Raw genomic sequence first — 17,324 nt, forward strand, 5'->3', positions numbered from 1 at the left:
CTCTGGTGAATCAAACTGCTCGTACTGTTGTAACAAATCTAAATCAAGCTCTTGAAGCTCGTCAACTGTAATTCAATAATCATCGCTATCTGGTCGTCCTCGCCATCTGACTAAGAACTTTCTAATCCTCAAGTGTGATTGGAGACAATCTTCTCATCCAAGATGTCTTCTACTACTTTTCTCAAATTTGGGTAATGGTGGGGTAGAAGAAGCTAGTACTGTGATGGGTGGAGATTTGGCATATTTGGGGTTATCAAATGCAGAAAAGGGTTCATGATATGGTGAAAGGTCTTCAACATTGAAAGTATTACTAATTCCCATGTCAGGTGGTAAACCTAAAATATAGGCATTAGCACTAATCTTTTTAATTATTTTAAAAGGTCGTGCGCCACGAGCATGTAGTTTGCTAACTACACATTTACCATAGCGCTCAGGCCTAATTCTTACCATTACCATATCACCTTTGAATTCTTGTAGCCTTCGATGTACATTTGAATAGGATTTGTAAGATTCATTAATAATTATTATCTTTCTTCTTATTTCTGCATATAAGTCTCGAATATGCTGCGCAAAGGACTCGGTAGACTCATAAACTCTAGAACTGATATTAGCTACATTAGGAATAAGATCGACAGGCTTCTTAGGAGTACAACTTGTGATAATCTGAAAAGGGGAAAGACCTGTGCTACGGTTCACAGAACTATTGTACAAAACTCAACTTGGGGACGTTCTCTATCCCAACTAGAAATATGATCACCAGTAAGACACCTAAAGAGGTTTCCTAAACTCATTAATGACCTCTGTTTGACCATCTGTTTGGCGATATGTAGTAGAGAATTTTAACTTGGTTCACATCATGTTCCACAAAGATCTTCAGAAATGAATGGTGAACTTAACATCACGACAGACACAATTGTTTTTGGGAGACCATGGTGTTTCACAACCTCAGAAAAAAATATCCGAGCAATAGCAGAAGAATCAGATGTTTTAGAACACGGGATAAAATGAGCCATCTTCGAGAACCTATCTAACACTACAAATATAGAATCATGTCCTCTTTGGGTTCTCAGAAGACCTAAAACAAAATCCATATTCACATCCTCCCACAGAGCATATGGTATTGGCAATGGAGTATGAAATCCTGTAATCTGTTTATGCATCTTGGCTGTCTAACAAGTTCGACAATGGTTAACAATCCTAGTAACATCTCTCTTTAATCCAGGCCAATAGAACCTATCTTCAACCAATGATATGGTCTTATCTCGACCAAAGTGTCCTGCAGTTCCTCCAGTATTTAATTCCCATATCCTAAAATCTCGTAAGGAGGTATGAGGCAAACACAAGTTAGTTCCCTTGAACAAATAACCATCCTGCATTAAATAATCAGAACGTAAATCAGAATGTCCATCGTTCAAGCTAGCATACACAACTCCAAAGTCTTGGCATTTGACATATTCATCTTTTATCTTGTCAAACCTAATGACCTCTGCACTCATGGAATTCAATTAGTTCGTAACATGACTCCACGTTTAAAATTCATATGGGTCATTGATTTTCTGGAAGGCCTTAGAAGTCATGAGAAGTGTGATACGACTGAGGGCATCTACAACTGTATTCTCAACACATGGACGATGTTTGAGGACAAAAGTGTACTCTTGCTGATACTCTACCCATCTAGCATGTATTGGTTTCAATTTCTTCTGCGAGTTAAGATATTTGAGTGCTTGATGGTTGGAGTATAACACAAACTCTTGTGGTAGCAGATAGTGTCTCCAATGGCGCAAAGCCGGGACTACTGCATAAAATTCTTTCTCGTAAGTGGTATACTTTTGCTTGGCCTCATTAAGTTTTTCACTGAAATTGGTAACTGGGTGTCCCTCTTGACTTAGAACACGCCTAATTCCAACACCAGATGCATCACATGCAACCTCAAATACCTTAGAAAAGTCAGGTAGACGCAATACTGGGGCCTCAGTCATGAGCTTCGTAACTTCTTGAAATGCTTTCGTGCCACTCTTGGTCCACTTGAATTCCCCTTTTTTATGTAATCCGTCACGGGTGCCATAATGGAATTGATCCCTTTAATGAGGCTCCGATAGAATGTTGGCAATCCATGGAAGCTTCGAACCTCATGAATATTTGTGGGTTCTGGCCACTCAACAATTGCTCTAACCTTCTCAGGATCAACTTCCACAACCTCAACTAAGACAACAAACCCAAGAAATATAACTTGAGTGCAGAAGAATGTGCATTTCTTCAGGTTTGCATATAATTTCTCTCTCTTGAGTGTCTCAAATACTTGTTGAAGATGTGACAAGTGGGCATTTTAGTTTTACTATAAATTAAGATATCATCAAAGTAAACAATCAAAAACTTGCCAATGAATGGTCAAGCACTTGTGTCATTACTCTCATGAATGTGCTTGGTGCATTTGTTAAGCAAAAAGGCATAACTAACCATTCATATAAACCATCCTTTGCCTTAAAGGCGGTCTTCCACTCATCACCAACTCAAACTCTAATTTGGTGATACCCGCTTTTTAGATCTATCTTTGAAAAGATCGCAGAGCCAGCCACCATGTCAAGCATATCATCAAGCCTGGGAATTGGAAATCGATACTTGACAGTGATCTTGCTTATGGCTCGACTATCGACGCACATGCGCCAACTTTCATCCTTCTTTGGCGTAAGCAATGCGGGTACCGCACATGGACTCAGGCTTTCTCGAGTCAAGTCTTTGCTGAACGGTCCGTCTACTTGCGTCTTTTTCTCAGCATGTTCTTTGAGGTTCATGCGATAGTGGGGCAAGTTCGACAAAGAGGATCCAAGAATTAGATCAATGGCATGCTGAATGTCTCGTATAAGAGGTAGTTCATCTGGTAGTTCCTCAGGAAATAATTCCTCATATTCTTTCACTAACGGTTTCACCTGGAATTTCAATGACGGCCTCATTCTGGAGGACATAATCATCTTTTGTTGCTAGAGCGTAAATCTTTTCAGACTCTTTACACTCCCTCTAAAAAACCTTTTGATTAAGAATACCTAAGGGTTTCTTGGACTTGCTAGTGGAAGCAACGTCCTTCTTTTCAGCCACTTTGAATGGTTGCAGTGGGCATCGCTGCAAAGTAAGTTTCTCGCCTTTGTGCTCAACTACATCACACCAGATTGTGTCGGTGCATGATAAGAATTAAAGAGGCACACGACATCTCTGGGCAACCAGAATAGTTGACTGATCAACCCTAGTAGCCTTGTTTGGATTTGGGTGTGGCTCGGGTTTAAGTCCCATTCGGCTAATTGCACCGGGAGAAACTACATTCATACAACTTCCACTATCAATGATATATCTACCGTTCTTGCCTTGGTGTTTAGTGAAAGTGTAAAAGATGCTGCTTATTCTCCAGTCCTCGTCCGCCTTTGGTTGTGTGATCATACATCTCATGAAACCATCCTTGTTCGAATTTTCTTCTACTTCTAATTCTTTTTCGTCACTAATATAGCTATCGGCCACATAATTTTCCTCATCATTCCTGGCCTCATTGGCTTGATCATCATAGTCCTCTCCATCTTGTCGGGGCTCTACAATTGCAACAATGTTCGGACAATCATGTGCATAATATCCTTAACCCTTACATTTAAAGCACTGCCCTTTCTTAGGACCTTCTCTCAAAACTCCTTTACCCTTAAAGTCCTTTGGCGGTTGGTAGTTGTTGTTGGACTTAGGATAATTGGGATTTGATTGTTGAGGTTTCTTGTAAGAAGCCTCCCCATCTTGGTTGCTAAACTTCTTGGGGAAGAACATCTTTTAGTTCTTCTCAATTTCTCAAGCTGTTTGAAAAGCTTGATCAACATCACCCAAAAGATGCGCGCTCATTTCCCTCCTGATTTCTGGGTTAAGTCCATCCACGAATCTGGAGAGAGTTTGCTCAGGTTCTTCTCGGACTCCGCTACGGATTTAGATAAGTTGTTTTGTTTAAGCCTATGCATATGGCTTATCAATTGCTGTTTATAGGTGATTGGCAAATACTTTTCTTTGAGCTTGGCTTTCATCTCATCCCCTGTTCGGATGCTTTCCTCACCTATCCCAGTAAGTTGATGTTCAAAATCAATCCAATAGGTTTGGGCTAGACCTGTCAACTTTAGTTTAGCAAACCTAACTCTTCGGGATTGGGACATGTTATACCAATCAAAATATTGTTCCATGGCCACTAGCCAATCAGAAAATACTTGAGGGTTGTATTTTCCATCAAAGTCTGGAACATCAATTTTAACTTTCTTGCTAATGTCTCCAACATAATCGGGTCCATCGATCTTAGGGTCATACCCTTGATCATCATCATAATCGTCCCATGATGTTGGTGATAGGAAGCTCTGTATCCCTGATGACTCCCTCGGCATCTTCCTCGGCCACCTCGAGCATTCTAGTTCCCAATCTTATAATGACCAAATTGCCGGTCATTCTCGAAGTTGTCCCCTATACTATTCCGATCCTGGCCACCGCGATTTTGATTTAATGCAATTTTAGGATTCGGTGATGGATTCTGGAATCCTTGATTCCCTTGCCTAGGCTGATTATTCTGGACAATTGTTTTTTCAGGATAAAGTTGCTTGGATTTGACTGCTATTGGCTTGTAATATCTGTCCGCGACCTTCATGGTCCATTTTACCTAGCCGTTTCTCTTCGCAGCTGTCTCTAACAAGTTGGGCCAACTCCTCAATCGACATCTGATTACCGGATGTCATTGTGTGGTAATCCCTACCATTCATTGTGGGCATGGAAAGGGAAACTAAACACAAATTTGGACTCTTTTTTCTTCTTTTTGACTCTTAACATCCTAAAATGTTTCCTTTAAAAAAATAACTCTGTGCTCTGAAACCAAGTTGTTGTAGGACAATACCTAATTTAGGCAAAATCCTACACAGGAAATGGGATTAGTACTTTAGGACAGTTTAGGGCTTACGCGGAAAACTAAAAGAACACTTAACAACTAACATAGGGCTGCATTAACACCTAATTATCTATGGACAACATCAATAATGAGGCCTAAATAGCATAAATAATTGTAAATATCATAATTGGACATCAACTAAATCTTATACAAATCAATCAAAGCGATAAAGATTCATAAGATGAATTGATAATAGAAGGATTTGTCTAAAACTAGGCCTACACATGCAACCAATTAAAAGAACTAAAAAATAATGTAAGACCTATTAACTAGATGTAACAAAAGCATGGGAAAATAATAATAATCAATGAAGAAAACAAAAAAAATATCCACCAGCAGGAATTGGGTCAAAACAGTCCAGATTTAGGCCATTTGGGTATTTTAGTAATTTCTGCAAATCTGGAAATTGAAGGAAACTGCTGTTCAGATCTTAGGTTAAGGGTTTAGGTAGGTAAAAGAAAGGTAATTCTAAGGTTTAGGTTCTGATTTGATGGTAGGTTTAGGCTATGGATCTTTAAAAAAGGGTTTCCGAGCTTGAAAAAGGTAAGAACTTGCAATAGGGTTCAAAAAGGTTTGAAAGTTGAGATTCTTGTGAGTTTTAGGTCACTAAACGAATCCCTCAAAATCTTAAAACAAGATCTTGGAGAACAAGGGAGATCTATGGATTTTGGGTTTTTCTAGTTTTAGGGTTCAAGAACAAAGGAAATACAAAATCTTATTTACTAACTTTGTTTGTGCTGATTTGATTGAAGAAATAGAAGAGAATCGATGGAAGGAGATGAGAGAAGATGGTTCCAAACCACAAGAAGAAGAGAGAAGAAAAAAGCCCAAATTTCTGGCTTTAAGCAAAACATCAATTCTATTCAATATTCAAAAAGTCTCTTTCATTGTTTTCGTAAGATGTGTTTTTAAGAAGAGAAAAACCCTAGAAGATAACTTGAAACCTAAGCGACGAACCTCAATCATTCATCTAATCCAAAGTAAACTACATAAAGTTAAAACTTACCTAAAATAGTAATCCCGTAATAGACCTATACCACTTCCTATAAACACTCGTAACTTAGCTCAAATCACATCCAAATCATGTGATCTTGTGCTCATTAGATAGATAATTGAAAAACCTTTCTAATAATACCAAAACACGCCAAACGGATGAGATTTGATGCTTAAAAAGTAGGCTACAAATAAAATGACAAAAATAAATAATAACAAAACGATACCCATGTCTGTGGCCCATTCTAGAGTCTCCACCATCAGTCTCGTCCACGTCTGCGATTCTAAACCTTGAATCCACGCCCATTGTTGATGTCCCCATCTGATATCTTATGTTGGTTCAATTTTACATAAGGAAAGATTGAAGAGGATGTTTACCACAAAATAAAAGCAGGTTGGTTAAGGTGGAATCATGCTTCAGGAGTTCTATACAACCGTAAAATACCTACCAAGTTGAAGGGAAAGTTTTATAAGACAGCTGTGAGGCCAGCCATGCTGTACGTCCCAGAATGTTGGACCACCAACAAGCAGCATGTGCATAAGATGAGTGTACAATGCGAATGCTTAGATGGATGTGCATCCACACAAGGTTTGATAGAAATAAAAATGAAGACATCAGTAAAAAGGTGGGGGTGGCACTAATTGAGGAGAAGATGAGAGAGCACTGCTTAAGATGGTTTGGGCATATCCAACGTTGGCCTTTGGATGCTCTAGTGAGAAGAAGTGACTTGTGCCAAGTTTATGCAGTAAAAAGAAGAAGAGAAGACCGAAAACTACTTGGGTAGAAACAGTGAGGGAAGGCTTGATGGTTAGGAACATAACAGAGAACATGACCTTGGATAGGAGAGAATGGAAGAAAATGATCCATGTAGATGAACCCAACTAGTGTCAGGATTAGACATAGTCAATTTGAGCTGGGTAGACTATTTCACCTTCTTCATGAAAATTTTCTTAAGGATTCATTAGTCGACCGCAACTAGTTTGGGACAAAGGCTTAGTTGAGTTGAGTTGAGTTATAGTCTATAAAGTCACGGAACCGTATTGAAACATATGTAAATGATTGACATTTAAGATGAAACATTAGGATGTATTAGAATTACCATTAAAACAAAATCAGGACGTGTTAGAATAAGCATAAATGTACACTGAAAAAACCATCACACAAGCAAAAACCCTCCCATACCGCATTTCACATGTAATTCATATAAATATTTGTACACAATACATACACCACATTTCACATGCGATTCATATAAATATAATTATGCAACTCATACTGGTGGCATGAATACACTTACAATTTTAGTTTTTCCATTCGTTTCAGTTTCGGTATGTGTTTCGGTCCAAATGGAAACGAAAGCATTTCAGTCGTTCCATGTCATTTTCAGTGAAAATTTAAAGTTATGGATATAAGTATGAATCCTGGATAGATTAAGATGAAACATTCGCTTGATCTCGGAGATGTCGACTATTCGGACTTTAATTGCTTTGCCTGCTTTGTGAAGAAATTGTTTCTACATGGAAATTTGTAGGACTTTTTTTTAATTTTTTTTTAAACTTATTTTATCTTGGGACTTCCTAATTATTTGCACGACTCCAGTGTTGTATGCCACTACATGAAAGCCCTACATGGTCTTAAACTACCGCCTTGTGGTTGGTTGGAGGTTTCAAACTTGCGGTGCTAGGTGTATGCTTTTCTCATAGTTATTGCGATCATTTTTTGGTTCTTTAGTATACTGATAATGTTATCGTCTGTCAATTTGTCTATTATATGACATTGTTATTATCGTGCATGATGAGAGTGCAATCAAATTTGTAAAACTGGAATTTCATAAGCAATTCAAGATGAAAGATTTGGGTGAGTTGTAGTACTATGGACCTAGTATCACAGGGTGATCTTTATGATACTAAGGTTGTTAAAACCAATGTTGCCAAATCGGGAATCGAAAGCGGGAATCGAGACGAGAATCGAAAGCTCCTGGGATGGTAGGAAACGGGAATCGTGAAGTTGCCAGAGAGTCACCCGAGAGTCACCGGGGAATTGTTAAGGAATCGCAGGGAAGTTGGGCGCCGCCAGGAATCTCAGAGGAATCGCCGGGAAATCGTGTTTCACATAACATTAAACCGCGGTTCCCAAAAGTAGGAATTAGATTTCCGAGGAATCATAAACCGCGATTCCCAAAAGTGGGAATCGGGTTTCCAGCGAATCCGAACCGGGATTCCCTGTTTTTGGGGACTTGAGAAGGTTCCCGTTTTAGATTCGAAAACCTGGGAATCGAGGTTCCCCACTCCCAGGGAAGAATCCTGCTTCCTTGGTAAAAACACCACTAGAGTTGAATGTCAAATATTTTCTTCATGGGTTTGCTAGTTCGAGATGATATTACTTATTGTCGACTAGATAGGTGGCTTGTATAATGATGACTAAATCCAAAGTTGCACATCGGTTGTAACAACCCTAATCCGCCGGATTGCTACGAGCAAAAGAAGTATTAAAATTCACAAGATTTTTTTAAAATATACTGAGAGAAATTAATAACTACTAACATCCATTAATATTATTCCATAACTAGAATCAACTATATCCTATTCCAAATTAAAACTACCATATTAATTCCATGATACTAAAGTTCCATGACTAAAGTTCTTGAAATAATATAATTAACTACGTCATAAGGATATGACAAAGTTCGTTATTTCCACCTCTAATCCAAACGTGCTCTCCCCATATCCTATGCCTCCCCATTAGCGAAGGCTCCATCATCTTCACCTACAAAACCTGTAGAGTAAACAAGGTTTGGGCAAGATCCTATAGCGGCCCAAAGTAAGATAATAGGGGTCAATAATAGAACTGAGGTTTGTAATAAAATTTCCGTATGCATTTATCATTATGAACTAACCATTTTCGAGACAATATTAATGGAGAAAATAAGAGCAATAATAAGCATGAACAATTTAAAAGAATATGCAACATCCACGTGATTTGTGTGGGACTTGAGTCTCATCAGACACCTACCTCCCAAGTTGATGCGGTATTTTCCACCATCTCTTTATCACTTTCATTTCTTTCTTTTTTAAAATATATATCGGTCGGCAACCTTGACCGCATAACTAACCCTACCACCCGTCGACAGGCAGATATGCTTTAGATTTAGACTACGGAACACACTAATAGCCGATTCGCGTCAAGGGTGGTCCCCATTAGATGCATCTCCAACCTAATGTCGCACTTTCTTCTCGAGCTTGGCTTTGGACATCTTGTCCCAGGTTGGCCCCACTGCCTCCCTTATCCCAGTTCCTATGTGCCATGCACATTTTATTTATTTAGAAACATGCGCACCTCTTGTCTCTTTGCCAAGAGGTGACATCTTGTCCCTATTTTAATCATTAATGAAATTCTCATTTTTCAAAAAAAAAAAAAAAAAACATACGCACCTCTTCTCTCTTTGCCATGAGAGGAATAATTGTACCCATCAAAAAAAATTATAGCCATCCACTTTCCACATATAATTCCATAGTTATTTAATAGAAAGATGACAATTCGATGTATTTAACAATTCTACAAGAAGTTATATCTGGCAACAAGAAGTAAGAGCAAATTAAAATATCATCATAATGAAATCATATCGCAATATCAAATCCGTTATTGTAAACATTGTTGTCCGAGTCTGGCTATCACTTGCCTTAGAAATTTCGATTGTGGGGAAGCTGAAACCTCTCTAAGTGAGAATGCAAGGGAATCAACCTGTAACGATACCACACACATGAAATCATTTTAAGATTCCTATAAATTAGCACTTATCCTAAGTTAGGTGATGTGTTATTTATTTCGAGTCTCATTCCTTTTGAGGCTGCCTATTAGGTTTCACTTAAGATCTCATTCGAGGATCCCTTAATATATATCACACACGCAAACACTGCTTGGAACTCAAAGTCATTAAAAACTGGTCATTAAAAACTGCTAAGTACACGTATCATTATTACCCACATATCACCCCAAAAACATACATACGTAATAATATGTAAAGAAACCAACTGTACTCTCTTCAAATATAAGTTAAGGGGCTGCTTTTCTATGAAACTATTATATGTTCATTTAGTACCCCTTGCACATGGACTGCGGTGTAAGAAGACTATGTATATAACTTATAGATCGAGTTTATGGGCTGTTTTTGTAAAGGGACAGCCCTAATATATATAATTTTTCTGCATGTAGGTGCTTATTTACAAAGAAACCATTATTAGTGACTTATACATACACATAGGGTTTTCTTCGAAAGGAAAAGAACCATAGAAGCCTGAAGCACAACTCGTATGATCTGATTTTAAAGAGAAAACATCATTAAATACATTATAATAGCGTACATAGGTGCTGATTTTTCAAAAGAATTACTAATCTATTTATCACTCTATGAGTCTGAACTGTTTTCGGGAGACAATTATTCTCTGTATCATAAACATTATGGGTACGGACTGATTTCAAAAGAAAAACAATTATTTACTTTTTAAACATCATATATGTGAACTGATCTTGAAAGAACCTAACTATTTACATCAGATACATTACTTAGATCATACATGTGGACTGATTTTTGAAGAAACATAATTTTCTATACTATATAGATCATACGTATAAATTGATTTTGAAGAAAAATAATTTTCTATACTATATAGTTCATATGCATGAACTGTTTAAAGGCAAAACAATCATAATTACTGATTTATCATTCGTAAGATCCGATTCGAAAGAAACTGATCATACATGATTTATGTATTATACCTAACACTTGATTCGAATTGAAAAGATTATACGAAATTCAGTCTTCGTATGAATCATACAGATTTTATTTCCTTCTAAAAATATCTAACCCTAATTAAATGATTTTAGAGCTAGGGTTTCTTTGAAAAGAAAACAACACAAGATCAAAAAATTGATATATGCTTGTGCGAACCTACGGTTTTGGAAGTTCAACAATTCTCCTCTCCTACTTTTTCTTCTCTTTTCCCCTTTTTCTCCTCTCTCTCTCTCTCTCTCTCTCTCTCTCTCTCTCTCTCTCGGTTTGGGTGTGCGCATGAATGAAAGGAAGATGGGCACGACGACTTTTCCTTTTTGGAAAAGTATTGTCCTTTAAATTTTGGACTCTTTCCTCTTTTCCTTACTTGTTTTCGAATATAACTCTACTTTTATGGAAAATCTTTTGTCCTTTCTTTATTTTTAATATTCTTTTCCATGTATATCTATCTCTTCAGGTTTAAACAAGTTAAACTTTTAGAACAAGTAAGTAGGTCCACAAGAATTTAAAAAATAAATAAAAGACTTACATTGACTTAGCCTAATAGGGCAAATCCCGTCATAAGGCCCAACCTTTACAGAAAAGGCCCATAACTTTGCCAAATCACGTCCAAATCGCATGGTCTTGGGCCTGTTCGGTAGATATTCAAAATACCTATCTAACGGGACTAAAATCAAGTCGAACGGGCAAGGTTTGATGTCCCAAAATCAAGCTATAAATAAAATGACGAAAATACAGTATGAGCCATCGATTTTCCCAGTCTCTTGATCTCTTGAAGATCAAGGGAGATCAATACTCGAGTGACGTGATATGTCATCTACTCGACCTTGATCGACGGTCCGAGGGATCCGATGATTGATCATACGGTCCGAAATGATCTGATTTTAGATCAAACTCACGTGGCCGCCAATCAAGGGGATCGAAGAAATCCTATCACAAATTCGAGGAGATCGGCCGCACATTTGGGTCATCCGATCGATCCAAGGGTCCTACGGATACCGGATCAATGATCTAGACCGTTGATCTCTGATTTAGGAGATCGTTGCGATCTAATCCAATGATCAGGAGACCTACGGCCAGAGTTTAATTAAGTGGGATCGGGCATTACATCGGTTCACACGGTAAGCTGTTTCTATTTGATCCTCGACGCTTCCATCTTCCTCCTATTTATTGTATCATTTGATACGTGGAAATTCCGGTGGGGAAGCAATTTATTATACGAGCACTATTTTTTAGCTCATAACTTATTTTGATGTATTTTTAGTTGGATGGCGTGTTCTTGGTTCTTCTCTCATCTCATGGAAGTGCGAGAAACAACACACAATGGAAAAGTCAAATACAAAGAAGAATCTAGAGCCATGAATGGTACTTCTAGTGAGCTCATTTGTCTGATGGTGGAGTAATTTATTAGGCTGGTTTATTTTTGAGCTGATAACTTATTTGATGTAATTGAACTTGGACGGTGTGTTCCTGGTTCTTCCCTCGGAAGTGCCAGAATCAAGACATAAAAGAAAAATCAAATACAAAGCAGAATCTAGATCCTTGAATTGTTCTTCTAGTGATCTTCTTTATTGTCTTGAGCTTGAAGATTCATTTTTCATTTCCCATGCCTATCTTTAGATGTTGTGTTTGAGCAATCATGATATCAAAAGGCATTATGTCATTTCCCCACTGTTCTAAAACCTTTAGAGGGGAGACATCTTCACAAAGCTATTGTAACACTTTTTCATTCACCGTGTTGATTTGAGAGCGGTTGGCGTTCGCACCGGGGCGTGGGGTGGGTGTGGGTGTTAGAGTGTCTATGGAAATTTTGATTTATATGTTCCATATGTATAAGCTTCTAGTCCACTACTTGTTCTTCCCGTTAAAGATGAATCTCATGCATATCTGATCTCTTTGTCAGTTTCCTAGCAGAAGTGCTCGTCGTAAAAAGGCCAAAAGGCAATGGCTGCGGGAATTAGCTAACTCTCAGAAGAAAGAGGTATTTTAGCTTTGATAAAGAGTCATGCCGTTGTTCAACCCAGTGGGCCCCACATTGTTTGGCTGATCCAAACCGTTCATTTGTTGTGCCCTGATGTCGATATGGTGTTCCCGGAAAATCTTGTCCATAGGATGATCCTAGCCCTCCGATATGTTGATGTTTAAAATTGACGGCACAGTATAGAAATCTCCACAGATCAGAGGGTTAGAATCATTTTATGGACAAGATTTTTGGGGCACACCCTATCTACGTCAGGGCCCAACAAATGAACAGTTTGGATCACCCAAACAATATGGTTCCCATTGTATTTTTGGGCTGCACGTGCAGGCACGGGCTGGCGGCCATATAATATCTCTTTTTTTTCTTACTCATAAACTTATGTTGAAGTCTTGATTTTTTTATGATTACCAATTCTTTGTTAATAATCATGTTATTTTTGCAGCTAATTCAGAACCATGAGGTAGAGAAGGATGTGCATCCAAAATCTCCAGAACATCAACAACCAGATCAAAAGACTGATATGGAGGATGAAATTGTTCCCATAGAAGTTAGGCCTGGACATATTCGCTTTGAACCTATTGATGATGGTCCGAACTACTTACATTATTTATATAATATCTCATTACTTATGATTTGATATCATTTTTGGTTACATCGTTTTGCATGCAATCCTTGAGCATTCTTTTTTACATGGGAATTTGTGGTGCCAATTGCCAAAGCATGTTGATCACTTGGTTGATTTGGGGACTATTAATAAGCACATGTGGTAATAATGCATGTGAAATAAGGTAAATAAATTTGTCTCAGCACCACATATAATGCAACGTAATTTGTTTTCCCAGGATCATTTTCAAAATTTGACAGAAACTGGTCTCGAATAAAAGGATTTTCATACCAAATGTAATTCATTAATGGGTGAATGATTCCCTTGAATATTTAAGAAATTCTGTTCTTGACACTTCTCCATTTATATATCAACATGTTCCTTATGTTGGAAATTTAGGTGAGTTCTCTCTAGCATTGTCATCTCTTTTATGTATTTGTTATGTTGATGCTGTTGAGCTGTCTGGTAATTTTATTAAATCCCTTTTTAAATGTCAAGGATATATACTTTTTGGTTTTAGTCTATTTGCCTTGGCGAATGTTCAACAATCATAAGAGAGAAGAAAATTAGCTTATATATAATATATCCTTGTGTCTATCTTCCTATATCATGCAGGGGACTACCCCAGTATAGTCGGGCTCTGTGAGGAGGCTCTTTGGTATTAAAATATTTGTTATGGACTTTAGTACATTTGCAAAACAAACGACACCTAAAACATTTATATTTATTAGTTAATATATTAGTATCTATATGTTGTACAAATCATGGTTTTAAATTTCTACTGAAACAGACACGAAATGACCAAAATGCTTCTGTTTTCATCCCCACTGAAATGAAATCTCAACAGATTTATTCCACTTAATTATTTTGAAAATTTGACCGAAATGCATAAACCAAGTAGAATTGTTTTTTTTTTTTTGGTAAGCCATTTTACTTTGCATTTCATTTCATTTTAGTAATGTAGAGAAATGATATTTGGTAGGCAACATTATTGGACTACACAACAAAGTAGCTGTATCTTATGCATGAGATGTTAGATCAGCATGGGACCAATACCACTTCGTAATTCTATGTGGTATTGACATAGAGTTGGGGTCCTTGGAGGGATGACTGATCATTGTACTTTCTTATACATCATTACATTTTTTGAGAGATAACTTATACTTCATTACCTTGTACTTCTTTATTGACTTTACTGTTCGAGACATGTGCGACAACACATGTTTCTAGGTGTTCGATGTGATAAGGCCATTATGGATGACTTTCTTGCTTATATGATGGTTTCTAAGTATGTATTTGTGCTTCTTCTAGCATTTCCCGAAGTTTCATTTTAAACTTTCATCATATGCATGGTACCATACGTTTCCCTGATTTTACAAGATTTTCACTGAAATTTCCAAAAGAAACCGAAATGTTTATGTTTCTGTGCCGACCAAAACCGAAACCGAATTTTAAAACCTTGGTACAAATGTTTTTGGTATTCCGGATTTTATTTATAGGCTAGTGCATTTGTTTTTTCCTTCTAGTATGTAAAGAATCTGGCATGAATAATATATTGAAGAAAGAAAGCAATGTGTCAAACTGCTGTTCTCAATTTTCCAAAATTATTTAGACACGAATAACTTGAAAATGCTTAACATGAAAGGTAATAAGCTAATACAGTAAGTGAAGTAAAGATATTCGTCTATACTTTCATTCTATTAGAGTCATTTTTTTTGAATGGCTCAATCTAATATTGTATTATGTAACAAAATTAGGAAATACTTGGCCAATTATTGAAATTAAATATTCTTGAAATGATCAGTCTAGCTGAGTAGCAAGAAAAATGATTTCCAACCAGAACTAGTTTGATTTTGAAATCTTGGAAAGCTTCTGGAAAATATTGAGTTGGAAAATGGACTGTCGTGCATGTCTGTTAATTTAGTACATACCAAATTGCACATGTAATTCATATAAACATTTATACATAATACATGCACTATATTTTGAGAAAAGTGTTTCTAGTCTGCCGACTAGAGATCATTCTCTAGTCCGGCGACCAAAAAATATGGGTCCCACCTTATTTGGGTGATGCAAAGCATTCATTTGATGGGGCCTGACATAGAGAGGGTGTCCACAAAAAATCAGCTCCATAGGATCATCCCAACCCTGTGATTTGTGGAGCTTAAAATTGACAGCTATAAATCGGCACAAATCTGTCCATTTTTTAGCTCCACAAATGGAAGGGTTAAGATGATCCTATGAAGCTGATTTTTTGTGGACACCCTATCTATTGTGGGGCCTATCAAATGAATGGTTTAGATCACCACGAAAAATGTGGGACCCAAGTGTTTTTGGTCGCCGAACTAGAGAATGATCTCTAGTCGGCAGACTAGAAACACTTTTCTCCTATATTTTGCATGAAATTGATATAATTGTAATTTCGTAATACATACTAATATAGTATACCACTATTACACTTACGATTTTGGTTTATGCATTTTGGTCGTTTTGGTTTCGGTTTCGGTGGGGATGGAAACGGAAACATATCGCGGTCGTTTCATGTCGGTTTCGGTGGAAATTTAAAATCATTGCCTCAACTACACTTGTCATGCTATATACTATGAATCATTAAATGGCTTGATGTTATTTACTGATTGCTTTGAATTCCATGTGTCGGTATTCATCTTATTAATGTTATTCCTGAAAAGTTATATGTTTGGGAAAAGCAATAAATATATTCAAGACTGGTCTCAACAGTTAAGCCAATTTCAGAATTTCGCAATGTTGTTCTATAAGCTGTTTAATTCTTCAGACTGTGAATTTTTTTTTTTTTTTTAAATTTTGGTGGGTGCAGGACAGAGTAATTGGCAATTACAAGATAAGGTGGTATGTTTCCATGTTTTATTTATAACCTAAGCTATAGCATTCCATTACTGCTATACTTTTGCATGCCATTTCTTTTCACTATATGATATATGTGGTTGCACAGTGTGTTTCTCTGAGTGACTCTGTTAATGGAATAATTTGTGAATGCATATGCCTTTGTATCTCCTTAGCTGGCTTATACCTTTATGATATTTTCAGTAGCATATCGGACCCCTTTTTTTTTGAAAATTAGCATATTAGACTTTTTATGGGATATTAATGTGCAAATTTTCAGCGTATGCATTCTTGAATCAGGTATTTTAAAGATGTTTAGAACAATTGACTCATTCAAAATGTATTCGAACTTAGAACTTAAGTAAACATTGATTTCATTTGTAATATTTTTTCTCATGCGTTTGTACTTAACTCCTTGTAAAGGATTCGATCATGGTCAGATGTGATGAAATTATTATGCTCTAGCTATTTTATATTGGTCGGGCTGCACTGATTGGATTGTAAGCATGAAACACCACGTCCGAATAGCCACATCTACTTTCTTCTTGCTAGCCGAAACACTTATTCTTCTTGGATACAATCTAAGACTTGTTCAGGAGTACATTAACATCCAAATCTTCCCCGCCCCCCTGCATTTTTATTATTTTTTAAAAATGGATGAAAATTTAATTGAGAAAGAAGGGGACAAATCATGATGTAAAAAAGCAAACAAGAAGACCAAACATCCGGCAAAAAAAAAAAGCTAACAATGAGACCAAACATCTGGCTCAAATACAGAGAAACTAGAACAAAAGAAGGCCAAAAAGATCGAGATGTAGGCCCAACATGGATCACATACAGTTCCAAGTGACTGGGTTGATACTGTTCGCCACAGATCACTAAACAATCTCCTAGAAAGTTTCCTTCCCTTTTCTCACCATTTCCTTCTATTATTTCTCTAAGAATTATGTTTACTTCGTAAGGGGCTACCAAACATCTGGCTCAATTTTCTTTGATAGAGAATTGGATGTTCTATCTCAGTTCATTGAGTTACTCGAATCATGTTATATCAAGTTGTCTGGGTCGGACAAAAGAGTTTGGATTTGGGATCCAATCTAGATTCTTCTCCGTTAAATCTTTTTATTCGCATCTTGTTCCTTGTGATGGTTC

General features: G+C 37.1%; 1 protein-coding gene across 2 annotated transcripts in view; it reads left to right on the plus strand.

Annotated features, from left to right (window-relative positions):
* LOC143889986 (sphere organelles protein-like protein) overlaps window positions 1-17,324 on the plus strand; it is a 95,695-nt gene that overhangs the window by 67,663 nt on the left and 10,708 nt on the right. For both annotated transcript variants that reach the window (XM_077394431.1, XM_077394430.1), the window contains 3 exons: window positions 12,632-12,709; window positions 13,152-13,296; window positions 16,150-16,181. In XM_077394431.1, the coding sequence (XP_077250546.1) occupies window positions 12,632-12,709; window positions 13,152-13,296; window positions 16,150-16,181 (255 nt within the window). The remainder of the gene's footprint in view (window positions 1-12,631; window positions 12,710-13,151; window positions 13,297-16,149; window positions 16,182-17,324) is intronic.

The sequence above is a fragment of the Tasmannia lanceolata genome, unplaced genomic scaffold, assembly GCF_043159265.1.
Source record: "Tasmannia lanceolata isolate RefF3 unplaced genomic scaffold, GAP_Taslan_0.1 ptg000013l, whole genome shotgun sequence".
In the NCBI taxonomy this organism is placed as follows: Eukaryota; Viridiplantae; Streptophyta; class Magnoliopsida; order Canellales; family Winteraceae; genus Tasmannia; species Tasmannia lanceolata.